Source organism: Eptatretus burgeri, chromosome 4 (assembly GCF_056783735.1).
Source record: "Eptatretus burgeri isolate ZD-2024b chromosome 4, Ebu_testis_v1, whole genome shotgun sequence".
NCBI lineage: Eukaryota > Metazoa > Chordata > Myxini > Myxiniformes > Myxinidae > Eptatretus > Eptatretus burgeri.
This window is the reverse complement of record NC_140964.1, coordinates 90,724,850-90,752,608: the sequence shown is the minus strand read 5'-3', so window position 1 is coordinate 90,752,608 and position 27,759 is coordinate 90,724,850. Positions and strand designations below refer to the sequence as shown.

Sequence of the window (27,759 nt, the reverse complement as noted above, 5' to 3'; positions counted from 1 at the left end):
CTGAGCGAGTGGTCCGTGCCCCGCCACCCTGAGCGAGTGGTCCGTGCCCCGCCACCCTGAGCGAGTGGTCCGTGCCCCGCCACCCTGAGCGAGTGGTCCGTGCCCCGCCACCCTGAGCGAGTGGTCCGTGCCCCGCCACCCTGAGCGAGTGGTCCGTGCCCCGCCACCCTGAGCGAGTGGTCCGTGCTCCGTCATCCTAAGCGAGTGGTTCGGAAATAACACCTGATTTCTGAGCAGTTTGTGGTATTTTCCAAATTTCCGAGCCAATGTTTTTTTTCTACCCGTCAAACGCAGCTGTTTATAAAGATTAATCTTTGTGATCATCTCCCTAAAACATCGATGTCTCCGGACGAGTCGGGGCCACGCTTATAGTTTGACCGGTAGAAAATGGATTTCAGGCATTATTTTGTTTCCTTCTTCACTGTTATTCATTCCAGAATTATTTTGATGAGACGGTATGAATCGTAATTGACGCTCCACCACACGTCTGCATTTCCTTCCTCTCACTTCACAGTCTTCCCTTCCCCCAACCCTCCTCATTCCACCCTCCCTCCTCTCTTTTCCCCTCCACCTATTCACTCCCCCCCCACCACTCTCTTCCTCTCCCCCCCCCCCTTTTAGTATCCCCATCAGTGAAGTGACAGGTGGTATTTGCAAGTATAGTAATAATTCTCGAAGCAATATAAAAATATAAATGTAAACAGAAGGAGCACACAAACAACCAAAACAACAAATACATGTTAAAATTATCCTTTTCCCCACATTCTACTTCATTTTGCACCCTCATTGACACTCACAGATAGACATGCAATATGTTTGTGAAGTACAACATGCTGTTAAACCAGTCAGCAAAGGGACGGGAGGCACGCAGAGTCTGAATAACAGCTACTCCATATAAGTCTTTACAAAAATTTTCAGAATTAATTTGAAGAAATATTACTGGTAAAAATTATAAAACAAATTAAAAATTGAAAAAAAAATTCAATTGGAATTGCCCTCCATGGTTATTTGTAATGACGTCACCGTGCCACCATTAAATCAATAAAATAAATTTTCTTTGGCTAAATCAAGGATGTGAAAGGTAATTTTTTGAAAGGTTTCAGCTCTTTAGCCAAAGGAATAATTAAAATAGGACGAAGTCGATGGAGCGCCATCACAAATCCCCAAGCTTTCCACATAAAGCAAAGTTGAAAGATGGCAAAGAGTTCCACCAGAAATAATCCAATATCAAATATAGAATATCATTTTTTTTTTCCTGTTTTGACCTCTGTGACCCCAAATCCCCACCCCCTGGGGTCAAATAATCAAAAATTCATTATGTATTTCATGAGTCCCCCAATGTTGATTGAACATAAAAAGTTTGATTACCGACACCACTGAAGGTGAAGGAGGTTATGTTTTCACCCCTTTCTGTCTGTCTGTTTGTTTGTTTGTTTGTTTGTGTACAGGATATTTCAAAAAGTTGTGGACGGATCCGGATGAAATTTTGTGCACATGTTGGGTTTGTGACAAGGACGCACTGATTAGATTTTGGTGAAGATTCAGATCCGGATCTGACTACTATAATTTTTTTTAAGCGATTCTTCACCATTGAGAGATAGGGCCAAAAACGATATATAGCATGATAGCTCAAAAAGTTGTGGACGGATTCGGATGAAACTAGGTGGACATGTTGGGTGTGTGACAAAGAAGAATCAATTCGATTTGGGTGAAGCTCGGAATCCGGATCAGAATACGAGAATTATTTATTTTTTAAGTGATTCTTCACCTTTGAGAGATAGGGCTCAAAAACGACATAGTACTGTAGTATATCATGATATTTCAATAATATAATGGACCCGATATGTTCTTGTGGATGAGGCATTACATGGCAGAGGTATGCACTCTACCTCGTGCCCTTTAGTTTTAAAATGTTTTTTTAAATGTGCCCGTAATTGCATTTTTGGTATACTACAACCTTTTGACCATACCCTGCTCTTGCATCTTCTTGTCATGTGGTCATATCTACTAAGTTTAGTGAATTTCTACCCAACGGCTTAGGGGGGTGGGATAGCATGACGGACAGTGAGACAAATAAAATTGCTCGTTGAGCAAGGAATTGGCGGAATAACTTTGTCATATCTCCATGATCTCTGAAAAAGCAAAAACCTGGAAATCAATTTGGTTCTTATAAGTCGATAGTGCGACTGTTTAATGAGTTACAGCACTTAGTTTGGTCATGATCATAACTTGGACGTCAATTGGACTTGAAATGGCGTTTTTATCGCAATTTGAAAGTTTTGACCCAACCCCCCTGACTTTCGACCCCCGACCGCTAAGAAGGGTGTTGGTGTGACACCCCAATGAGACATATGGTTGGATGCAGAATTGGAAGGTGCACATTTTGGATTTCGTTTGAAATCGATACGACCATTTTAGCGGATGTTATTGCGAAAATAAGAATTTCGGTTTTTCGGTGACCTTGACCTTGACCTTTGACCTAGATTCACCAAAAACGACAAGTGTCTAAGTTGGACCATGGCCGACGTCTGTACCCAGTTTGGTTATGATCGCTGAAACGGTGTGGCTGCTACAGGGTAAACACACAGACAGACAGACACACAGACAGACACACAGAATGATGACACACACAACCGACCAACATAATTGCCGAAATCTGAAGGACTCCGGCAATTAACGAACATATGGAGCCGATTACAATATCCCCCAGTTTTTTTCAAAATGAGTGGGGAAAATAACTCAGGGGCTATACAACACACCCAACATATGGGTATGAATTAGAAAAGGTGGTAGGGTTCAAAGGGTATACCACAACTACCCTAAAGTTAGCAATCTGCAACTATCACATATAGATATCATCTCCAGACGTCTACTTCATTAAAAATAAAAAGTCAATTTGCACCTCAGGTGGTACGAGTTGACACTTTGGCCCATAGACTAATTCAAGAAAAAAAAATGAACGAAGGAGATTATAATATAGACAAAGATAGAAACAAAAAGAGCGCAGGATAAAAGCAAAGACCATTTCAAAATTGGAACATTTGCAAAAACAGCAGCAAAGTAAACATAATTTGTCACACCTGGCAATTCTCTCTAACAAATCAGCGCTGGCCTGTGCAGACGGGGTATCCACCAGCGCCACCAGTCGTTCCACGACCCAACAACGGAGGTGTGACACATGTTTACTGCAATCCAGAGTAACAAGATAGGGTAAGTGTGGTGATATAGTTAAGAGTTTCAAGTCTGCATCGCAGTGTTACAATGTCATCTTTGGCGCAGCACACCTGTCAGGAGCATCCTCTTTTGGCCGCTTCTGCCCCTCCGAATAGTCAATGAGGGAGCTCATGTCTGGTCTCACAAACGTTTGCTCTAGCCACTGTACATAGTCTGGTAAGGCTTGTGGGGGTAGGTGGCGCAGAGGCGGCCAGCTCGGAGGAATGGCTGGACGGCCAAGACTAGATAGGCGGCTAAAGCCTATGAGAGCAGCGACAAGGCACGGTGTCGAGGCTTCAGGCGACGCGAGTAAAGATGAAAAGGCCAGGTCCATATCCACGGGGAAGTCAGATGAGTTTGGCTTGTCACGCTAAAATCAAAGACAGGCAGACAAACGGTCCTTTTACGGTTAGTGACAACTGGTGGCAATCGCGTTACTGAAATGAAACCTTTGACACGTACGAGTATTTGATCAAATAAGACGAGTGGGGAAAGTATGTCACCAATTTAGTTCTTGCATAAATAAACAAAGAAGAAAGTTGTTCAGTAAATCGATGCAGGTTGTTATTATTCATCAAGTCGAATTAAAATAGTAAAAGTTTATAATTGAAAATAGCTGGACTTGCAAGTCGGAAAAGCTGACGTTACAGCGAGAATGCACTTACCTTGGTCATGGCAAATGTTGAAGTGAAGTTCTGTTCTGCTCTTGCAAATGGCAGCTTGGCTGCCAGGTAGATATCATTTCTTGGAAGTGCAGGCTGTGCAGCTGATGCTGTGCCCGTCAGCCAGTACATTGTACTCATTTTACTTACCTCGGAAGCATGATAGGCTGGGTCGACCCCACCTGGTGTTGATTCAGCAGCCAAAGGGGCTCAAACTCAGGACCCTCGGATTGTAAGCCCGCCACCCGAGCTGGTAAGCCCACTCTAGGCTTTGAAATGAAGAAAAGAAGAAGCTTGAAAATGCCACGTGACCTCTGCCGGTGGAAGAGCGAGTTGGTCTGTAGACCAATCCAGGCATCACGTGACAGGTGCAGATGGCATGGGAGAGATGTTATAGCTTTGTCCCACGTACGTGACAGATGAAATCGCAAACCGCCATTTTTGACGAGAGGTGGCGATTCAACTCTTTCCCAAATGGATTCCTTTACACCTCGAGCAAACCACCTTCTCTGTCTAAGTGACCAAGGGCGAGTGGATTCTCATCGAAACGTTGGCTTTACCGACTCGCAAGTCCAGCTTTTTTCTAATTATAAACTTTTAGTGTTTCAAAGTTGTTCAGTGGTTTACAAAAGTGCTGCTGCACAAAAAAAAGCCCAAGTAAAGGGAAAAAAAAATACACCCAGCGGGTTTGACGGTCAGCTCGGATACAAAACTTGATGCAACCGAGTGTTAATCAACCTTAGCAACTACAGAAAGTGAAAACAGAATTCAAATTGAACTTAAAATAACCGCACAAAGCCGTGTTGAAGTCAGCAGACCTCGTGTTGCCCAATAAACAGGGCCAGACGACAGAGGGAACGAGAACCTAGTTGGTCCAATTAAATCTTCTTAATAATCCCTATGAAACCCATTATGTATTATAGCCATCCGATGCTTCCTTATAGGTCATTCGACCAATCGGTCATTTAGCACTTGATGACCCTGTGACCTTGACCCCGAGGCGGAAATGCGAAAAAGGGCCCAGACGATATATCGAGAGTAACTAGCATTATCATCTTGTCAAGTTATAACTCGGCTGAGACGTCTAGGAGGAGAGAGAAAAATAAAAATTGTTGACAGACAGACAGACAGACAGACAGAGACGGACGGATATGAGGACATCGAACAGTTATATTGTTAAGGATTCGGCGGTGGTGGGATTCGCACCCTACTCTTGACAGCCAAATGTTGAAGATTCGGTGTCACTTAACAGCTCTGCCGTCTCCGGGGTTATAACGCCGGTTGGCTCGGCACAGGCCTCGGGTCACGCGCCTCGAAACGCGATACCAACGTACACCTGGGCCTTACCAGTTGGGGAAATAGACCTCAGTTACAGACTGGGTTTGTCAGAGACTGAGCGAAGTCTGCCAATCCATAAACATTTTGGTTTTAAATACAAATCGAGCGAATTGTTCCTCAGCACGGCACGAATAAACTCGAGGCGGCAACTTTCATACGAATCAGCCAGATTTATTGGGGACACATCGGGGAACACAACACAAGCAAAGCATTCACGAACGTTATAATTAATCTATAACCCGCTCTTAACTCGGGAGCTACAGATTACGGGTTTCGAAGGGAACCCTAGCGAGATAAACTTGAGACAACATGCAGACAAGACACGGACAACATGCAGACAAGACATAGAGTACTTGGTGATGCTTCATGGACGAGAGGAAAAGTGTCAAAGGCACGAATGAGGCTTGTGACAAGCCGATGTCAACGGATTCGAGCGCCCAGCTCGAGCATGCAGCGTATCAAAATGGCGGCGACGGCCTCCTGTTATCGCACCGCTCACGCACGCAGCCTCGGCGCGTCCAGCCCCCATAAGGTCGACGGCACAAGACGAAAGATCTATGGTATGTTCCAGCTGGCTTTTCACAAGGTCCAGTATACAAGTTCAGGCCTGGCCTGTTCACCAGACTAGGCCAAATCGGTGTTGGGCTCCGCAGGCAGATCGATGGGATCACAAAACGTGTCGAGCCGTGTATTGAGTAGGGACAGTCAAAGACTCCGTGACTGGACTCCGGATGAACCTATCGATGACCTCCTCATAAAGTCGATCGCCGACTCACACAAGCCGTTCCCAGACCGACAAAGCAGCCAGCTCCCTTTGAAGCAGATCGCACTCACACAGCAGTTTCTCATCCAGCCGATGGCAGACAGACCTCATGCCGTCCCCCTCCCCCCTTGCCATTCTTGGGGCGCGCACCTCACGAAGCCGATTCCAGACTCCACACGAGCCGTTTTTCTTGCCTTTCGGGATGGGCCTTTTCACTAAAGCCGATTGCAAAAACCCTCATGCAGTTCCTCTTGCAGCAGATCGCCGACTCGCCGGGAAGGCAGTTTCACCCTTGCCTTCCCGGCGCTCGCTTTTCTGGCCACTCCCCCGGGGACCCGTGATTGGTTCGGAGGGGGGAAGGAAGAAGAAGAAAACCACCTCTCGGCACACCACCACTGTATGAACAATGAACAGTCTGCTACACCTCCTGACACACATGTAATGTCCAATTACCGAACAACCTGGCTAAACATGCATTTAATGGGGGATCTGGGCTAATCCTATATTTAATAACCAACTAAGGGCCATTTCCGCAACAATATTAGGTCAGCGAACTGACCTAAAAACTGCTAAATGGAGGGTTTTTGGAAGTGCCAAGGTAGCAATTTGTGTTCTCGTATTCAAGTATATAATTAAATTAAAATAAAGGTTTTAAAAGCTGTAGAAATCATTTACCAGAAGTTCACCACCGTTGATGCACCGTCTTTTACACCACCTTTTTTAACATGTCACATTAGTTCTTCGTGCCTGGTGTTTGTATCCTTAAAAAAACAGGAAATCTCCCATTTGGAATGATTAAAAGATTTGTTTGACTGCCAGACAGCAGACAGAGTAACAAAATTACCTCACATGCACTCAGGACAAGATTCCGCACAATTTGCCAAAATGCAGAGGCAAAGTACTGCTAAACTGTAGGTTCATGTTCCGATTCATGTTCCGATTCATGTTCCGATTTGTGTTCTAACAGCAATTCAAATTAAATGTTGTTCCTCGATCGTACACTGACGTCTGTAGACAGACCCAAAGAGTTAATCCTGCTTTTTGTTTTGCGTGCGGGGTAACAAGGTGGGAGGAGAGGGAGAAGGAGAGGAAGCCAGTGAGGTTTGGATGGGCAGTCTGTCATAGTTCCGAAGTCAACATTGCAATAACGACGAACATTACATTTTTATCCTGAATATTGTGATTTGACACATTGTTTAGAATTAGATTTGGCGATGGCTATTCAACAAGTCGTCATCGGCGAGTGTCTATGCAAACCCTGCATAATCATGGACAAATTAACTGCAGGTTAAGAAAAATAAAAAGAAGTTTATAGCCGTAGACATTTCATCAATAAAATTATAAACATTTTCCACACGGGGGGGGGGGGGGGCAATAGCAATGATATTTGCCGAAACTTGGGAATGGAAGGCATGGCGAGTCGTTTATCAGATCCTTGATTCTTGCAGCCGGAAACAGCGAGCGACAATTGCATTTCTCTCAACAACAATACAAGTTTTATACAATTACAAAGTGAAATAAAGAAGAATGATGAAATACAACGGGCCAAGCCCAAGATGCCTGAGGTATTTTCAAAATGTTTTCATTAAAAATTGAGAGTACACACCCCATTATAGCCTGGTGTCGGATTAATGGTTCGGGTGGTGGGCTTAGGATCCTAGGATCTTGAGTTTAAATCCCCTTTGGCTGTGAGATTAATACCAGGTGGGGTTGACTCTCCCTGTCATCCTTCCGAGGTCGGCAAAATGAGTGCCAGCATGCTGGTATCCTGTGTTGGAGTGGCGACCCATCCAGGATTGTACCTAATAGCCAAGGAGACTGCTTAGGCAGCACCAACACTGTGCATAGAGTATGGTCCCAATGGATGGATGGATGGATGGTTGGCTTAGCGGTTAAGATAGCTCGCTTGGGACCAAAGTGTCCTGAGTCCGAGCCCTTGTCTGCCATTGAATTAACACCAGGTGGAGTTGACTCAGCCTGTTATCCTTCCAAGGTTGGCGAAACGAGTACCAGTGTAATGGGGTAATAACAATTCGGGGCTACCTGCAGCGGAGTGGTGACCCATCCATGATTGTACTTCTTTCTAATGAAACTGCCTAGGCAGCCCGATATGCCTTTACGGTGCAAAAGGAATGGTATTATTAATTATTATTAATTATTATTATTGCATGTCCCATTGAGCCACCCAACCACGTGCTAACAAGAACTGTGGAAGTCTACAATGCAGGTTCAATTATTGGGCTGACGATAAACCGTCATGTCACATAGGTGCCTTGTGCACCATTCCTTGCATGGACGTTAAGCTGGGCACCCATCTGCTAGCACAAGCTGATGGATGTCAACAACCTCCATGGTGCTTCTGGCAAAGAGTAGGCGAGTTATTGCCGGCACCCTGAACAAAGTACAAAAGTGCTTCCAAAATCAGCTCGTGAAACGGCAGGCCCGGCCAGCCAGCAAATAAACATACCTTCCTGCGCATCCTGTGCCGCCCATAGGCCTTCATAATTGGGCTTGCCAGCACCAACTGCAGCTCATGGAGAGAGAGTAAAGGCAAAGCTTTGGTCAACATGTGCAAGCACAGCATTCTGTGAAGTTGTGGGAGGGAAAAAAGACGGATTGTGGAAAGCGATGGTGAGTGGGGAATTGGTCACCATAACATGTTGTTAACAAATTAATGCCCATCATGTAAAATATACACAATTGTTTTATAATTCTCCCCCTTCACCAACCTCCTGATATTGTACCCCCCCACCCCCCAGGACCAAACTAGAGCCAACATTATAATTTTCATCATTATAAATCAATCATGTAATTTCTCTAATGACACCAAGCTTCGACCTCCACCAGCCCCTTAACCCCCCACTCTAAAATCCAACCCCAAATCCTGAACAACAGCAAGTTTTCAATCTTAGAATTTTGGCATTGAGCAAGTGTCAAAGGTAATTAAAAATAATTTTAATAAGTTCTTACAGGCAAGGTGTTGACCCATTTCGAAAAAGCACCTCAACAACTTCCTGCCAGAACAGACCAAAAGCTTCCTCTCGAATCGCAACACGCAGCAAGCTGGAGCAGCAGGGAAGGAGGCTCTCACTTCTCTGCGCATTCATCGCCGACCTCCGCAAAACCTCCACCAGCCTTACAAGCAGAACGACAACAAAGGTTTCTACTGATGCCTTTCTCCGGGGAACACTGGTGAACATGCTTAGAGTTTTTTTTTTTAATCTCAAAAGAGTTAATGTGCATTTCGATACACCAACAAAGCATGCCAAGAGCAGCTCAACAATACAGAGATCGATTTGGGGTGGCTGCTTACTGAGCATACCATGTGAGAAGAGATGATGTGCGTAAAAAGGGAAACTGCAACCAAAAAGCGATCAGTGAACCTCACGCCTACAACACGACCATTCTTTCAATGGGGATCATAATACAGCTTCACATCATTGGTCGCCCAAGGATGTGAGCAGGTGCCACTGGGATGTATTACAGAGTATTCCATTGGCATGCTCTGAAGCTTAAATCGTGCAGATAATAGTCTTACAACATACCGACTTGCCTCTCACTTGTACTGCAACACTTCATCTGTTGCTCTTACCAACAAATACCAAAAAGGGCTTCTCAAACACCACAAAGTGGCAAGAGAATTGTGGTGAAAGCAACAGGTGAAACTGCATAGTCGTCACGGTGCAGGTTGTTAGTGTTAATATCTCAAAACCAACAGTTTCTTCCTTCCAACCCTCTGACAGTCTCCCTCAAAGCACCTCAACACAACAACCACAATCTTGCAACCACCTTTACCTGGGAGAATTAACTTCACAGATCAACTTGGCCTTGCCAAGCATACGAGCAAGTTCTTGAAGCGCGGGTCCTTCGGGGAGTTTCTCATAACACACGAGGAAGAAGCGCAAGTGATCGATGCTTGATAGGGCAGCGCAGAGCTCTGGCGCAAGGTCCTTTATAATCGTTGCATGGGCACCATCTGGGAGCTGTAAGGAAAATCATGACATCATGTATTTCATGAAACTTAAATTGCTTTCAGGTCTACTTTGGAGTAACAGGGCAGTCGACAAGCAGCACATAGCTCTTTATGTGTACAAATTATTGGCCCGTTTGGCTTTGATATTTGAGATTGTAGCTCCGTGGATTCTGGGATCTCAGGCCTCATAAATCCCATCTGCTGTTTCGATCTGTCTGTCCGCAGTCTCTCAACGTCCTTGTTCAACATTCAACTAAAAGTACATCGATGTTTCCCAATGGCCTGTTTGAAGTGCTATACATGTACAAGCTACTGCTTCGGTATTTTCAGTCCCCCTCCTCCACCACAATGAAAGTAGCAGCATATCGAGCACAAGATTAATAATCGCCGACCTTTTCCACAATCTCGCAGATGCTTTTCACAACAAGCTCCTGCAGGTGTTTATGGAGGCGAGCCAAAGACCGCAGATGCTGCAAGACTTCAAGCAATATCTCAGGGTCCTAAGAAGGGGTTGCAAGAGACACACCACAATGGAATATTTACAGTCAGTGAAAGATTTAACCCAACAGAAGAGAGCAGCAACAAATAACAACCCTGAGTACGATTCCGGCCAAATTGTCAAAGTGTCCCTCACCTCTCCGAGTCGACCCGACTCGGCCATGGCAAGAACTCCAAACACGTTTCCCAGAGCATAATCCTTTGCAAATTTCTGAACAACAGAACGGTTGAACGAGACAATAATGTCACCATAACACAAGGCAAGATGGAATGGAAAGTGGCTGCGGACTGCTAATAAAACGCAGGCAGAAGTTGGAGTAAAAAAAGGTTGTATAATGAAGTTGTGTAGAGCAATACATAATGCTCAAACTTTAGGCAATCAAATATGAACCCACCTTTTTGACCTTCGATACATCGAGACGATCACGAATCAATGCCAGGACCTTGCCGACACCGACCTCCTCGAACGCCTGCATTACCTAAGGGTCACAAAAACAGTGTTGGTGCCATGTCGTGGGAAAAGAAGGCCGAGTGGACTTGTGGCGGTCAGTGACCTTAAAAGTTCAACCTGAGAGAGAGCCAGAGAGAATCCAGATCGTGACAATCCACCCTTGCATGCCAGCCCATCCACAAGGCGACGGAGTGTGTAATCCATCTCACCACCCTGAGGAAGACACCAATAAAGACCAAATCAGCACCGCAAGATTGCAGATCTAAAACCGGCGAGCAAGATGCAGTTCCCATAGCCAGTCTTACTAAAATATGAAATTTGTTGTCCGTCAGTACATACCCAATCTCAACCAAATCTGACAAGAGGACCAAGGGTCACACAATGGAGGTTGTAGCGACTTAATTTGTCCCTCTCCACAAGGGGTTTTTCTTGATTGGACAAATGCCATGCGAGCGTGTATAAATAGCTTCTCATGGCATTGCATCGGGCACTCCTACCAGAAGTTTATATATTTTTATTTTTTGAAGAGGAAAGTGAGAGATCCTGAGTATGAAAACCACCCCCCCCCCCCCCATTGTATATGCCACAGAAATCAGAAACAGCACACGAACATGACCTGATGCCGTAACACCAGCAGCCCAGTGGCCTGGTGGGTGACCCACCCACAGACTGATGGACCCAAGCCTAGATATAATGTAATCTATATTCTATATACCCCAGAGAGGATAAAAATATGACCCTTCCTGTCACTCCCACAAAGAGTGGGTATACTAGTAGAATAAAATGACAAATCAAAAAGTAAGGTTTATTACTTGTCAACTTATAGACAGAAATTACATTGGATTTTAGTTCAAATTCCAAATACAATAACTTTGCTAAAGAGACTTGAGGATTAGTTCGTTGAACGTGACTGCTGAATACATTACATACCAACAAAGATACTCTGGCGTTGCCAGGCAACGACTCAAGACTGACCGGCGAAGACTACTGACTGATCCTCTTGCAGCTATTTTATAGAGCCTGGCGAAGGAGCCAACAAAAGTTGGATCAAAATGCCCTGCCGGCATATCCGAGTGCTCCCATTGGCATGCAGATGCCTTCCCCGAGAAGTCGTCCCGCCCCACAAGACCCCAAAGCCAAAAATGGCCTCATTCACCACCAAACCCAGCCATGCGACGGAGCTCCAAGATTAACCTGGGCTGCGAGTTTTTGGGAACTCTCTCCAGCCATGAACGTGCGCTGGGCTTCGAATGAGGGTCACTATTTAGCAGAGGGCCAGGGCCACTCAAACTACATTGAGCAGATCCCAGCACATTCTTGCACTCCAAGCTTAGTGCCAATCTGTTCTGACCCCAAGCATCTGTCATGGAGGGTCATGTTGCTCCCAGTGTCCGGTGCACTGACTGTGGTTGCTGAATTTTGTAGCGGCTGCAGTGGGGTCGGGGAAGCAACGTGGCGTTTGTGGTGAAGAGGTCCAGCATAGGTTATTGTGGGGATTTTTAGGAAGGTGTTGTGGTAGTCGTAAGAAGGTTGTAGCATTGTGGTTCAAGTACTGAGGAGTCTGAAATTAAACATCCGTTGGGAAATGGTGTGCAGTTTAAACGGGGCCACTGCGGAAAATGTTCATGGGGCTCTCTATTGATGTCACCGTTCAGTCTGTGGCGTGCATGCTTGCTTGAAGGAGAAGTCGTGTGTGCAAAGTAAATTAAAATAGATGAATGGAATTAAAGACCAAACTAAAAGCCCTCAACACATTTTGCCCCATTAACCCACGAGACACAAGGAAAGGGCTATCAGAAACAGATACTAATGAAACTAGAAGGGCACTCGGTGGATCGCGTACCTCCGCCATGCAATGCGTGATACATGAGAATATATCGGGCCAAATACATTTTTGAAATATTATGCTATACATACAGTAAGCCTGGTGTTGGCGTAGTGGTTAGGGTAGCGGCTTGGGATCCAAAAGGTCCTGAGTTCAAGCCCCGTTGGCCACTTGAATTAATACACACCAGGGGGTTGACTCAGCCTGTCATCCTTCCGAGGTCGGCGAAGTGAGTACCAGTGTACTGGGCCCGGTGTATACCCCGGTTAAAATAGGTGTACCATATCCCTGTGTTGTAAGAGGCCACGAGGGTTGCATCAGGAAGGGCATCCAGAGTAAAACCTATGCCAAATCATTATGCAGATCATAACAGATGATCCGCTGTGGCGACCCCTAACGGGAAGAAGAAAAAGAAGAAAAAGTAGAAGAAGAAGAACAACAACAACAAGCTACACATACAGTACGAGATAGTTTTTGGCCCTATCTCTCAATGGTGAAGAATCACTTAAAAAAATTCGAGTAGTCAGATCCGGATCCAGATATTCACCAAAATTTAATCAGTTCATCCTTGTCACACACCCAACCTGACCATAACTTTTTGTGATATCCTGTACACAAACAAACAAACAAACAAACAAGACAAACAAACAAACAAACAAACAAGCAAGAAGGGCACTAGGTAGATCGCATACCTCCACCACGAAATGCCTGATCCATGAGAACATTTCGGACCCAATACATTTTTGAGATGTTGTTGTTCGTCTCTCGACTGCTCCCGTTAGGGGTCGCCACAGCGGATCATCCGTTATGATCCGCATACTGATTTGGAACAGGTTTTACTCCGGATGCCCTTCCTGACGCAACCCTGGTCGCCTCTTACGACACAGGGATAAGGATTGGGTTTCGCCATGATTCCGGGCTGCCCTACACCTTCTCATAGCACGGCCCAGCGCAGAGCTCCCGTCCTCAAGCGATCCTCCAACCCAAGCCTCCGAGTAGCCGGATTACAGACGCACGCCACTACGCCAGGTCTCCTTAACCTTCAGTGGCAGAGGTAATTAATTGAGAAGGAGTTAGACCTCAAATGTTTCGTTATGGTGCTGATTTCCATTGCACGTGAGTACATGGTGCTCTGCTCAAAGACACGGTTTCCCAAGAACACCAAGGATTTTAAAGTTCAATCATTGCTGATTATTACCGACGTTGTTTAACGCTTCGTGCGTACACTTCTGCTTCTCCTTGTGTTTGGACAGCACGCGTTGAAGTAGACCATGTGCGTCGGTGTTCCTGGTTCGAGAATGCGTTATGGGCTTTGTCCAAACTTGACTTACTGTACGAATGTAGGGCAAAGGTCTGGGTGGAGTGGGGTTTGGGGGTCTTAAGGGAGTCATCACAACCCCATAGTAGTGTTAATGATGAAGCTTCAAATTGTCACTGCAAGTCACGATGGGTTACTGTGCCGCTGTAGAAACCTCGAAAGACCAAAGCCTCATAATTGGGGCAAGGCAAAGTTATAAAAAGCTAAATAAAATGGCAGGGAGACCTGTTCATTGAATCTTTGTTGAAAATGCCTGCACAACACCAGGCTCCGTCATGCACATCTCCTACTTCATCCCCATTTACTATGTGATGTACAAGTATATGCTGTTCCAAAAAGATCTGGACAACTTTGGTTGTTAATATATTTAGTACCACAAATAATACAACAATACCCTTTGCTTTATATGATACAGAAACTCATAAAGTTTTATTTTTTTTGTTTTCCAGGTCTGGTGGTTTAATGTAAAAGAAAATGGTGACTCCACAGGAGAAAGCTCCGTGTGTCGAATGGTTCAGAGACGAAATCCCACACACAAGTTCAGCATAATTTCTGCATGAGGTATGGAAGGAATCGGCCATCACAGACGAGTATCAGAGAGTGGTGCAAGAGGTTGAAGGAGACTGGAATTTGTCAGAAACAGAAAAGTGTCGGTCGACCAAGTACAAGTGCAGCAGACGTTGAACGAATGTGTGAATCATTTCAACAAAGTCCCAGAAAATCAATTTGACACACATCCAGAGAACTGGGACTACCAACCACCACTGTACACAGGATTTTTGTATAAAAGATTGAAGCGTTATGTCGATAATGTACAGATTCTGCAGGAACTCAAACCAAGTGATGGACCCAAATGTAAGGTGTTTGCCTTGGAAATGCTCAGTCATTTAGAGGATGATGAAGATTACCTGAAAAAAGTCATGATCACAGACAAAGCTTACTTTCATTTATCAGAGAAGGTCAACCGGCACAATGTGAGGATCTGGGGCTCTGAAAGCCCCCACATTGTCATTGAACACACACATGACACACCGAAGGTCAATCTGTGGTGTGGCCTTCTCCATGACCGCTTGGTGGGTCCGTTTGCCCTCGCACAGATTGAAGACCTGCAACCCGATATCATTTTTCAACAGGACGGCACTCCCCCTCATTGGGCCTTCGTCATCCGAGCCGTCCTAAATGAAAAATTTCCAGATCACTGGATTGGCCAAGACGGACCAACCAACCGCCTGGCCCCCCACGATCACCAGACATAACCCCCCCCCCTTGTTTTTTAGATCCTCGTGGAGGATCTCCAAGTCTTACTCACGTTGTTGTTCTTCATCTTCTTCTTGTGGACTTTTTTGTTTCACAGCCTCCAGTTTTCATCGAAACTTCCTGAAACTTGGCATATATATGTAAAAATACCCTGCGCAGACAGTAACCATCTCCGATTTTGAAAATTCCTCCGAGAAAAAAAAAGTTATGACGTCAAAATATCTCCGCTAATGGAAATCGCCGAAAAAATTATCTCAAACGAGGCAAGCTTTTTGAATTCTGTTTGCGGGAATCGAACAGGGCATTAGCAGAGATGAATTACCGCACATACGATACATCACTATGACGTCATATCAATTTTTATGACATCATTCCTATTTTTTGACATTTTTTGTTTCACAACGCAGTTTTCATCGGATCTTCGTGAAACTTGCCATGTATATGCAGAAAGCCCACGCGCAGGCAGTAACCATCTCCGATTTTGGAAATTCTTCCTAGAAAAAAAAAAAGTTGACGTCATAATATCGCCGCTAATGTAAATCGCCTATACCATTATCTCCGAAACTCGGCAAGCTGTTCGAATTTTGTTTGCGGGAATCAAGCCGGGCATTAGCACAGATAATTTATCGCAAACCTGATACATCACAATGACGTCATATTCGTTTTTATGACGTCATCATTAAGAGGACGAGGATGTTAGCTCATTCGAACTTGTTTTTTTTTTTCTGCGGAGGTTTGTCAATGATGATGTCCACAACACCAAGGTGGCAAAACCTGCAGGATCTTCGTTCTCGCTTAAAAGTTACGTGAACACTGGTGGACACAAACACGCTGAGCCGACCATGGCAAGGCCTCGTGTGGGGCCTTGATGTCCTGCACATCACAAACCGCTCACATTGAAGTGTATCGATGGTGTCACGTGTGCACGCGACGCACGTACCGCGTGACCCTCTCTGAGGGAGGCGATCAGACGCTGAACGGCGTCGACACGAATTTCACGATTCTTGCTGCGGATGTCCCAGAAAATATCCAAAAACTTTCGCCCCTTCTTGATCAACTCCTTGTCCATCCTTCCCAGATCTCTGGCCTCGGCGGTTGGAGCAACGGCACGTCCATCATGAAACGACGCCATGTCGGCCAATGACGCCCGAGACTCGCGCAACATCCGCAAAAGCTCAAAACTCAAAACATTCGTCTTTATTCATTCTCTTTTTTTTTTAGATCACAATGTGTTTCTACTCAGACAAAGAAAGAAAATCGACGCCGAAAAGAAAATTGTACAAAAAAAATTGTACCAGCTGAGGTAACAGATTTATATACACCGCCCCGAAATGCCAGCTAATTAATATTCCGTCATGCCGTGTTGTTTGTCAGTTATGACAAAGAGTTTGTCAGCCCAATTTTTTTTTTTTTACATGAAAAAACAGCTTTTGAATTAATTGGGGAAAATCGTGTTTTGAAAAATTTGAACTCACTGAGCTCGATGATATGGAGGAACTACCGGGCGATGGGAGTGCGGTTACTGATGAGGCCACACGGCCGCCATCTTGGGACTCCATCACCAACCGGAAGTCCGTGGTCAACAACGTCGCCAAACAATCACAACGAAAGTTTCTTTTGGGGGGGGGGACTTGTCAAGTCTTTCACAACTTGAGGCCGATGTTTTAAATATATATTTGGTCACAATATGGATTATTTACATTGAATATAGGGGCATACTATTCGGCATTGTTGTAGATTAACTTGTGTGTTTGTTTGTCGGTGGTCGTGGGGAGGGGGGGGGAGGGGGAGTGGGTGTTTTGAATTGTAAACAGTTGGTGTGTTTTTGCTTCATGCACGTGTAACCCATGTTATTTTTTTTTGCCTATACAAACCAGTCAGTTGCCTATACACCGCCCAAATAAAGGTATGCATCAAAAGAACACGTTGCATGCTTGGAACAACATCACCAGTAGGGTGGGTACTCCGCAAGTGGCTTAAGAGTTATAATGCTTACAGATCGAGGCCGAGATAAATACCGCAGTGGCCTTGATTCACCTCATTAAAATAATGAATAATAATAATTGTGGTTTTCCAACCACACAACTGAACTGCGTTGAAATGAATGTGAGAGGAAAACCTTCGGAGTATAAGGCTTTATTTCACTTGATTGAAGCCGTCTCTACAAACACAAAAGGAATACATGTGCAGTCAATCACCGCAAAGTATAACAACGATTAGCCAGCATAAGCACGGAGTCCGGTATACTATCAATTCTCACCATTCAAGGAGCACCAAGTGAACCACCGCCGTTAATGACAATGCCCCAGGGACAATCCCACGGACCGCGCCGCATCTCGGTTTTATCTGTCTCGTGTGCGAGCCGCGCGTCACGTGATCGCGCGTCACTTCATCCTTCAATTCATCACATTCTCCCCGTCTTTAAAATGTAACTAGAGGTTCAACTAACGCACCATGATTACTTAAAAGCTATAGGAGTATACATTTCAAGCAGCGTGAACTATTTAAACTACAGAAGCATACATTTCAAGCAGTGAGGATTATTTTGAGTTATAGGAGCATGGTAAGGTGCCATCGAGGGATGCCGATAAACCCCTTTACAGATCGAGTCGTCGAGGGGGTTTTATCCGTCGACCTCTCCGGGAGTAAATGGTGGTTTCACTTGAGGGAGGGTTCCGATCCTCTTGGGGAGCCTCGACTCGTGCCGGGGATGACTCCTCGATCGCTCTCGGGTGGAATGCGGTTGCTTTGTATTCCTCAACCCCGACGCCACCATTCTCGGGTGGAGAAGTTCCTGAGGGGGAAACACCTGGGATGGGAATGTCAGAGGGAGGAGTACCAGAGGGAGGAGTACCTGCGGGAGCCAGATGGCGAACCGACACAGTGGTCTCCCTGCCATCAGGAAGTCTAACATGAGCATACTCAGGATTAGCATCGATGAGTTCGACCTTCTCCACCATCGGTTCATACTTGCTTTGTCGTACCGGGCGCTTCATGAACACTGTTCCCGGATAGGTTAGCCAGTTGGGCACCGATTGGTCGCCAGTATATCGTCGTTGGTGAGTAAACATTCGTTCGTGCGGATTAGCATTGATGGACGTATAGAGCAAAGAGCGTATGGAATTCAGGGCATGGGGAAGGGTAACCTCCCACCGCTCGGGCCCCAGTCCTCTCGATCTCAGCGTCAGGGTTATGGCTTTCTAAATGATTCCATTATACCGTTCCACCTGCCCATTACCCTGTGGGTTGTAACCCGTCGTTCGACTAGTTGCTATGCCGTGCTCTAATAGGAACTGTTTTAGCCCGGCCGACATGAAACACGGCCCTCTGTCAGAATGTATGTACGAAGGTTTCCCAAACATGGCAAAGAGGTCAGAGAGATATTTCACGACAGTGCCCGAGGTCATATCCGAGCACGGGAATGCAAACAGCAACCTTGAGTATTCATCAACAATAGTGAATATGTATCTGTTGTCTGTCTCAGTCGGCAGGGGCCCTTTGAAGTCGATATTTAGTCTCTCGAAGGGTGAACTGGCTTTGATCAACCTGCCAGGAGCGGCGCCATAGAATCTGGGTTTTAGTTCAGCACAAACAGGGCAAGAAGCACTCACTTGTTTAATATCATCGATAGAATAGGGAAGGTTTTGTCTACGCACAAAATGTGCCATTCTGGTTACCCCTGGGTGGCACAGAGACACATGAAGGTCTTGCAAAGCCCGACCGGATGTCGCTGAACAGTAGACCTGAGAGAAGGTGTCTGCAGCAGGGTTTTCCCTCCCGGGCCGATAAACAATGTCGTAACTATAACAAGATAGATCTATCCGCCATCTCATTATTTTCTCATTCTTAATTTTCCCGTTATTTTTCCCATCAAACATGAAGGCAACGGATCGTTGGTCCGTGACGAGCGTGAAGTGGTTTCCCAGTAAATAGTGTCTCCATTTACGTAGGGCTTCGACAATAGCGTACGCTTCCTTCTCTATCGCCGAGTGTCTCTGCTCGCTTCCAGAGAGAGTTCTCGAGAAGAACGCGACGGGTCGGCCGGACTGATTGAGCGTCGCGGCGATCGCGTGATCGGAAGCGTCTGCTTCCACCACGAACGGCACCGTGCTGTCGATCGATAATACCACGGAATTACTGATATCATCTTTGAGGCTGTGGAAAGCTTTTACAACAGCGGCATCTAGCGGGAAGCTGTTGCAATGCACCAGGGGATGTATTTTCTCAGAGTATTGGGGAATCCATTTAGCGTAGTACGCGAACATCCCAATCACCCGGCGCAATGACTGCAGGTCATGAGGTGGGGGTAGCTCACTGAGCGGGCGCAATCGTTCAGAATCGGGCTTAATCACGCCGTCGGCTATTGTGTGGCCGAGAAGATCAATTGACTTTGCCGAGAATACGCATTTGTCGTAGTTGAGTGTCAGATTATATTTTCTAGCAATGCTCAAGAATCTGTCCAGATTCGCATCATGTTCCCCCCGATCGTTACCGCACACCCTGACATTGTCCACGTAAACAAAAGTGTCTTTGAGGTTTTCATCCGAGATGATGTCGTCCAAAACTCGTTGGAAGCAAGCTACTCCATTAGTGACACCGAACGGGATCCTCTTAAATTGATAGAGGCGCCTACCTGCCTCGAACGCGGTGTAAGGTTTGTCTTCCTCTCGAATCGGAATTTGATGATCGGCGCTTCGCAAATCGATGGTGCTGAATATTTGGTAGTTGGCCACGCATTCGACCATCTCGTCTATGCGCGGCAATGGGTAGGCATCAAGGTGGGTGAAGCGATTGACCGTTTGAGAGTAATCGACAACCATTCGTTTCTTATGGTTCTGGCTGGTGGTCACCAACACCTGTGCGCGCCATGGCGAATCGCTCGGTTCTCTAATACCTTCTTCCAGTAATCGCTTAGTCTCAGAAGTGATGAAGTTCATATCGGCGGTGGTATATCGTCGCGATTTGATCGCTATCGGTTTACAGTCCGGCGACAAGTTAGCAAACAGCAGGGGGGACGATACCTCTGCAGTGGTCAGAGCATTTAGAATTAGACGAGGTTTGTTTCCTCCAAAGGGTATTTCGACGCTCGTGTGCTGCTTGAGGACATTATGACCCAAAATCACATCTGCGCATAAATCACGAAGCACCAGTACCCTTACATCCTGATACGTGTGGCCTTTTACGTCCAGCTCAACATTACAGTACCCTCGTACGCTGGACTGTAGTGATGTGGAGGCCATGCATACCGTATTGTCTGTCGGGTGGATCTTCCATTTCCTGTCTTTCGCTAGTGAGCTGTTGACGAAACTTTCAGAGCTACCGGTATCGATCAGCACCTCGGCCATATGCCCGTTAATTCTTACGTTGATGATAACTTTGGATAGATTTCCCGGTGAAGCTGCTGTTACTTTCTTTTGTGAGTCGAGAGCCGCAGAAGTGGGTTTATTTCTTCTAAGAGTAGATTTGCATATCCTGGCATAATGCCCTTTCTTGTCACAGTTCATACATGTGGCATCCCTGGCGGGGCATTTGCTACGGAGGTGTCTTTTACACCCACAAAAGAAACATTTTCCAACCAAAGTAGTTGCCGAGGAGTTCGACGAGGTCTGGGTGTCCGATTCCTCGGGTTTATCTCCATCCTCAGTGTCGGAGGTATCCCGGGGAGTTCTTTGAGTTTCCTCTATAGCAGCATTCATTAGCAACACCGGTGTACCATATGACTCAGATTGCTGCTGGGCCGCGTCCATAGCTCGGGCCTGGTCAGCAACCGTTTCAAGATTGGGTTGCGCTTTTTCCAGTAAGCATTGCCGAATGGGGGCTGACCTGAGCCCCTGGATGAAAGCCTCTCGGGTCGCTTCATCTCGATGTTCCTCGGCGGTTACAGCCCGGAAATTGCAGTCTTTGCCAAACTGCCTCAGAGCTTGCAGGTACTGATCGATTGTCTCACCGGCCTCTTGCCTGCGGGTGGTGAGAAGATGTCTTGTGTATACCTCATTCTTGCGCTTCACGTAGAGCGCCCGCAGCACGTCGATCGCTGCGTCATAAGTGTTACACTCCGAGAAGAGCCTGAATACACTTGGCGAGACATGGTTTACAAGTGCAGCCAGTTTGTCGGCTCCCTCTTCAATGATGGTCAGACAGTGTGAGAAGGAGCGGTACCAATGGGACCATTTCATTTCCGAGTCGGTGGCGTTCGGGTCCGCATCGAACCTCTCCGGCTTGTAGATCTTGTCCATAGTCGGTTGAGGCAGCCGAAGGAATCAAGTGAAATAAATTGAAATTAATGTGAGAGGAAAACCTTCGGAGTATAAGGCTTTATTTCACTTGATTGAAGCCGTCTCTACAAACACAAAAGAAATACATGTGCAGTCAATCACCGCAAAGTATAACAACGATTAGCCAGCATAAGCACAGAGTCCGGTATACTATCAATTCTCAACATTCAAGGAGCACCAAGTGAACCACTGCAGTTTATGACAATGCCCCAGGAACAATCCCACCGACCGCGCGACATCTCGGTTTTATCTGTCTCGTGTGCGAGCCACGCGTCACGTGATCGCGCGTCACTTCATCTTTTATTTCATCACATGCGTTTCAATACTTACCAGCAACGGTGCCCGGTGGGCGTTGTAACGACGTGTCCCTCCTCTCGCCCTTTCTCCTCTCTCCGGACTCCCACTCCTCCCCTGTCTCTCCTGATTAGTGGAGGTTGGCTTCGGCACTTCCCACTCTCTGGGAACGTGTCCAATGTAAAAATGCAAGTCATCTCCCAAACCGACTTGTAATACCCTCTGCCACCACCATCGGATGGCGCTACACGACACACATTTACGTTGAGAATTTCCGTCGACCTTCGCTCCTGAACCCCCACGATGACAGATGAAACCAAATAGCCCATGTTCACGACAAGGTTGAACTTGATCCACGTGCCAAGTTTGGTGGCAGATGGCCCAGTCGTTTTGGCGTGATTGGTGTTAAACACACAGACAGAAAATTACATTTATTTACAAGAATACGAGCAAATACAACCCGGCGCTTCACTGATGGAGACATTTAAGGGGGAGGGGGAGAGAAAGGAAGAAGGTGTAGGGTGAAAGGAGGAAGGTGTAAAGTGAGGGTGAGGGGAGGCAGAGAGGATGAAGAAGGGGGAGCTAGGAAGGAGGGGTGGGGGAGTGAGGAGAAGTGGTGGAAGGGAAGGCAGCGTGAAGGGAGGGGAAAGAAGTGTGAGGGGAGGGTCCATCCAGCCATAACCACTGTCCGGACACATCCAGAGATAACCACCGTCTGGCCAAAACTACCATCCAGATATGACAAGGAAGGCAGCGTGAGGGAAGGGTCCATCCGGACATAACCACCGTCTGGTCACGTCTGGAGATAACTACTGTCCGGAAATAACCACTGTCCAGAGAGAGATTGAGAGATTGGATGCTGCATTGTATTAGGAGGGGGTAGTGTGAGGATGGGACAAAGAGAGACAGAGGGGTGAGGGTAAGAGGGGGTAAGCGAGTTCGCAGAGAATATGTTATGCTTTATGAACAACACACACACACACACACACACACACACACACACACACACACACACACACACACACACACACACACACACACACACACACACACACACACACACACACAATTGGCTCTGTCATTGAGAAAACATGTTAAACGGCAAACGGCTCAGAAATTGGGTATTATCAAATGTATTTTGCTTTGAAACTCATAAAAATAAACCATATAACCTTTGTAAAGCACTACAACGAGTCATATAGAATAACCAGTCATATAGAAGTCATAATAAGTCATATAGAATTGCTTTCGAAACAGTCATGAGGACAAAGGAAAACGTGATCGCTTGTACGGTATTGAGGTTAAAAATGAAAACCTCAAAGATTCGGGATGAAACTGCCACCACGGCATGCACGTAACCAAGCATGTCGGCATACACACAAACCCATGGAGAGCCCCTAATTTACCGATCCAAATATACCCAGGTTTTGTCATTACAATGTATCCAGCAATTTGTAGCTATGATGAACAGGGATTGGATAATATGACTGAGGTAAGTGAAAAAAAAAAAACTGTCGTTAAGAAATTGTTGTGGCCTGTTCCAAATCAGGGCATTGTTGAGCAGACCAAAAAACATGGTGGCTTCAAACCTCAGCGAGGTTATCCAGGATACGCCTTGAGACCAAAGGTGGCCGAGGATCGCCTGATAAAGGATATAATTAAATAAGGCCGTTAACTATCTTCAAAAGGAGTGTTTCAATTAACCCAAACACCAATTTTCACTCTTGCACTTCCTTGGAGTTTTCTTCCTATGCATGCAAAGTTTCAGGCTGCTAGGTTTTATAGTTTTGGAGTTATGAAGGAGACACTCTGACGCGATAAAGCACGATAATCTTCATCTTCTTTTCACAGGTATATGATCGACGCTTCACTGGCGTGTCCATTTTGATCGTGATGAAAAACATTTTCGACCCTTTATCACAAAGGGTCGAAAAACACCCTGTTACGACCCTTTATAAAAAATATATTTGTAATGGATAAATAAAATAGGGAGGTCCATGTGTGCTTATATCCATGAATATACTTATTATCCAGATGCTACTGTATCTAGTCTCAAGGATGAATTCTGGCTGGGGGTGCCGTTTCATTCGGTGATTATAAAGACCCCTTGAGTGAAATAATTGGTTGTGATTAGCCAATTACCACACAGCATACAAGACCACGTCAGGTGTATGAGATTGCTCAGCCTAATTAGATCCAGATACATGACACTGGACTGTTTTGGGACTCCCAAACTCGACAGTAATGTGGCTTTTCAACACAAATCCAACACGGGAGTCTTCAAAATGGTCGACCATTGCGGTCGCTTTGACACAAACTTCCAGACTCGAACCAGTGGACTGGGATGAATCCGACGGAGTTCATGGAAGAATTAAACTTGTATTTAGTGCCACATAAGGCAAGAAGTTGCCCTCTCCCCTTTGTCTTTTTGTATACATTGCTGCATTAAATATGAAGGAAGAAATCAAGATAACATGGACGACCATAAACTTTAGTTATAGCGTATGGGAGCGGCAGCAAGAGTCATGCTGTTTTCTCTCTGGGGTATATAGATTACAGTAGATGTAGGCTCAGGTCCGTTAGTCTGTGAGGGACATGATAAGCATATAAAGTCTCAAGAACATGGGGTTTCCTCCCTTTCAGTTTCGTGTTAAACAGCAGTAGTGACTATTTAAAAAGTCAATCGTACATGTTTGTGGTTTATAACTTTTTTTTTAGCTTCCGGGAGGGATGCCCCACAAAAAGCTATTTATACAAGTTAACATGGCGTTTGTTCAAGGAGTAAAACCCCTGGGGGAGGGGATATTATTAGTATTAACTAGACAACCTGTGAACCCGTTGGGTTCCCATTGTGACAGCAGTTGATAACAAGTTTCAAAAAAAAAAAGAAAAAAAAAAGATAGCTCCAGCAAACTATACCGCTGAGGTTGTCATCATTGATCAAATTCTCCTGGAGTACTTGACTGAATCGGGAATTAATGTTTTTAATTATTTTTTTCCGTTGCCCGATTTGAACGAAACTTGATACTGCACACCACAGGTGAATGGTGAGTAAGCTGGGCTGAAAATGTTTGCGCTATTGTGTACCATTTTGGCTGTATTTCAGGAACATACATACAAGATGAGAGTTTTAGTAATTTATAGATAGAAGATAGAAGATATGATGCCATTATCATTCGTGTTATTAGAAGCGGCGTTGGGATAAGAAGAGATAAGATATTGTTTCGAATTTTGGCCCGTCCGGCGTGTGAGCGATTGCGTATCTCAAATCACGACGCGTCGCCCACCGGAACGGACAATTCAGTCATGACCCTCCTGGAACTACCGCCAGGAGCCAGTCACGGGTGGGGGTTTAACCTCACCACGATTGTGCCAATTGCCCACCCGCGCAGGATAGGGTTGCTCGCCAAATTCGACCCACCTAAGTACCTGCGCGAGTGCTCGACCAGGCGATCGTACACGAACCGCTTAAGCGGCTCGTTCCGTGCTGCAAGGATAACTGAGCGGAGTTATCGTCAACCGACGGTTCAGATTACTTATCGGGCGTTTCAACCCACTACCAATCCCTTACGTGATGCAAGATGGAACTTTCAATGGAGGAAAGGACGCAACGAAACGGGAAAACAGTTTGACAAGCAAGCACTTATATTTCACACACACAACATACGCACGTTAGGCAGTAATGCAATGTGCAGCAAAAGCAAAAGCACGACTACCGACTATAATTATTTACAACACTTAAACAATTATACTTGTCGGGACTCGGCGCCACATCATTCATTCAAAATAAACAGGAAAGACCTCCCCATAGGCAGGGAGGTAGACGGGGTCCGTGGACCAAATGTGCACGGAACCTGGAGGAGTGGCCAGGTTCACGAGACCGAAAAGGTCTTACCCGCGTCCTCGTGACGTGATGGCGGGCAAGCCGCAACATCAGCACAGCTGCACCCCGACTCCGTGCCCCTGGCGTGGTTGGTGAGCCCTCTCCGACGTGTTCCGCGCAAGCGCGGTTTGGTCGGCACCACGGTTAGGGTGGGGAATGAACGGGGCCACAAGCACTATCTTAGCGTGGATGGGGGGGGGGGGGTGAAATTGTTGATGCTCAGGGTCGAACGAGGGGAATGGCTGGCTGGCTTGGTCACTTGTGAAAGCGAAGGTGGCTCGAGTCCAGCGACGAGACGACACCAACGACGAGACGACGCCAACCACGGGGAAAGCGACCCCCACACTACAACGAGTTCCACACAGACTCGCGTCTTTTATAGACCGGGGGGGGGGGAGCCTGTATGCAGATTTTAGGATCAAAACGCGATTGGAGGCGGGGCCACGCCATCCTCTGTTCAGCCATTGGTGTGGAAAAAAGGGGCGTGAGCCTCTTTTGATCCGAATTCCTTCCTGAGAGGAATTCACATCCATCGCGCTTCGAGGTGGGGCCACACCGCCCGACGCTCACCCATTGGACGGAGGAAAAGGGGCGTGAACCTCCCCTGATCCGAATTTCTCTCCCGTAAGGAATCCATTGCACTCGCGGCTTGCTGCGTTCGGCAGCAATCGCCGAACGTCTTCGGACAGTACGACGTTCGGTGTTGACTGGTGGTGGGGTCGATGGTTGTGGAAGGAGAAAGGCGAAGGTGGTGGGGGGTTTGCTGTGGGGTTTGGTGGTTGGTGGGCGTCGTTTGGGAATGGCGGTGAAGCGATGTTTGCAGGATGGAGTTGTGGAGGTAAAGAGGCGAAGGTGGTGGTGTTTGAGTTGTTGGCAGCTTAATGGTCCAAAATAACGACAGAGAAAGAAAAATGGCTAACTCAAAGCGTCGCAGCCCGGATGAATCACACATATTCCTTCGAAACAACAGGTGTGGGCTAACTACACATGAACTTATTGATATATCTCACCCGATGACCCTTTATGGTGTATTGCGAATTTCCACAGCCGTAACAATATCAATACAACTCAACACGGATTTTGGCCAAGGTGGAAAACCCCCTTGGGGAGGGGGAAATGAAGTCGCTACAACCTCCACATCATGAGACCCTTAATCCTCTTGTCAAGTTTGGTTGAGATTGGATAAATAACGAGTGAATGTATCACGGTCAGTCAGACAGACACGAAATTGCATATTTTAGATCAAATCCAAGTCATAGGCCAAGGATCAACATTTTAAAACAACTTGGACCACACTCTTTACAGATTGCTGGTGACGTCGAAGCAGTTTCCTTGCAAGGGTTATCCTGGGTGGTTTGCTATAGCCTTCCCAGCATTGTTTGTCCATGTTCTATTCTTTTAATGCTGAATGTCACACAAGTACTGTACCATTCTGAAATCTTTAGTAAGACTCGCCATGGTTTGAACCACCGACCTCCCAGGGGACAGACTAATCATAATATATTACATGTTTTTTCTTATATCTTGGTCTGTTGAATTATTTTCGAAGAAAAAAAAATATATAACAAAAATCGCAGGCAGGGCAAGGCGTCAAAGTGTGCCGTCTATCGGATGGACATTAAACTGGATATTAGATCTGTTACAACTCGGAGAACGTTAAATATCCCGAAAGGTTGGCGAGTTATCGTCGGCACTATGAACACTGCAAATTTCTACCCTGACCTTCATTGGGCACCACATCAGTGGCACAGCTGTGCGTCAGCAATGATGCAACCAGCAGGCTGAGTTGGGGATTGAATCCCAGTCAAATATGATTTCACAAAGAACAACAACCCACATTGATTCAATTTGAAGTGGAATCCAAAGAACAAATCGACCTCAAAAGGAGACAAAGATCGAATACATGCAGAATAACAGGCACCATTTATTTATATTAATACACAATTACAGCAGGTAATTTAAACATTTCCTTAGATAGCATTCTCATTTGATCTGTTAACTTCTCTAAA

At 46.0% G+C, this 27,759-nt stretch overlaps 1 protein-coding gene across 1 annotated transcript in view; it reads right to left on the bottom strand.

Moving 5' to 3' along the window:
- The window catches only part of MYBBP1A (MYB binding protein 1a), a 54,459-nt gene extending 37,983 nt beyond the window's left edge, over positions 1–16,476 (bottom strand). Inside the window, exons 1-10 of the mRNA XM_085879283.1 lie at positions 16,239–16,476; positions 11,016–11,111; positions 10,843–10,926; positions 10,584–10,658; positions 10,342–10,449; positions 9,772–9,959; positions 8,947–9,111; positions 8,444–8,561; positions 3,285–3,583; positions 3,081–3,185 (exon numbers count right to left, since the gene is read on the bottom strand). Of these exons, the coding sequence (XP_085735409.1) occupies positions 3,081–3,185; positions 3,285–3,583; positions 8,444–8,561; positions 8,947–9,111; positions 9,772–9,959; positions 10,342–10,449; positions 10,584–10,658; positions 10,843–10,926; positions 11,016–11,111; positions 16,239–16,463 (1,463 nt within the window). The 5' untranslated portion in view covers positions 16,464–16,476. The remainder of the gene's footprint in view (positions 1–3,080; positions 3,186–3,284; positions 3,584–8,443; positions 8,562–8,946; positions 9,112–9,771; positions 9,960–10,341; positions 10,450–10,583; positions 10,659–10,842; positions 10,927–11,015; positions 11,112–16,238) is intronic.
- Positions 16,477–27,759: the final 11,283 nt, after the last annotated feature.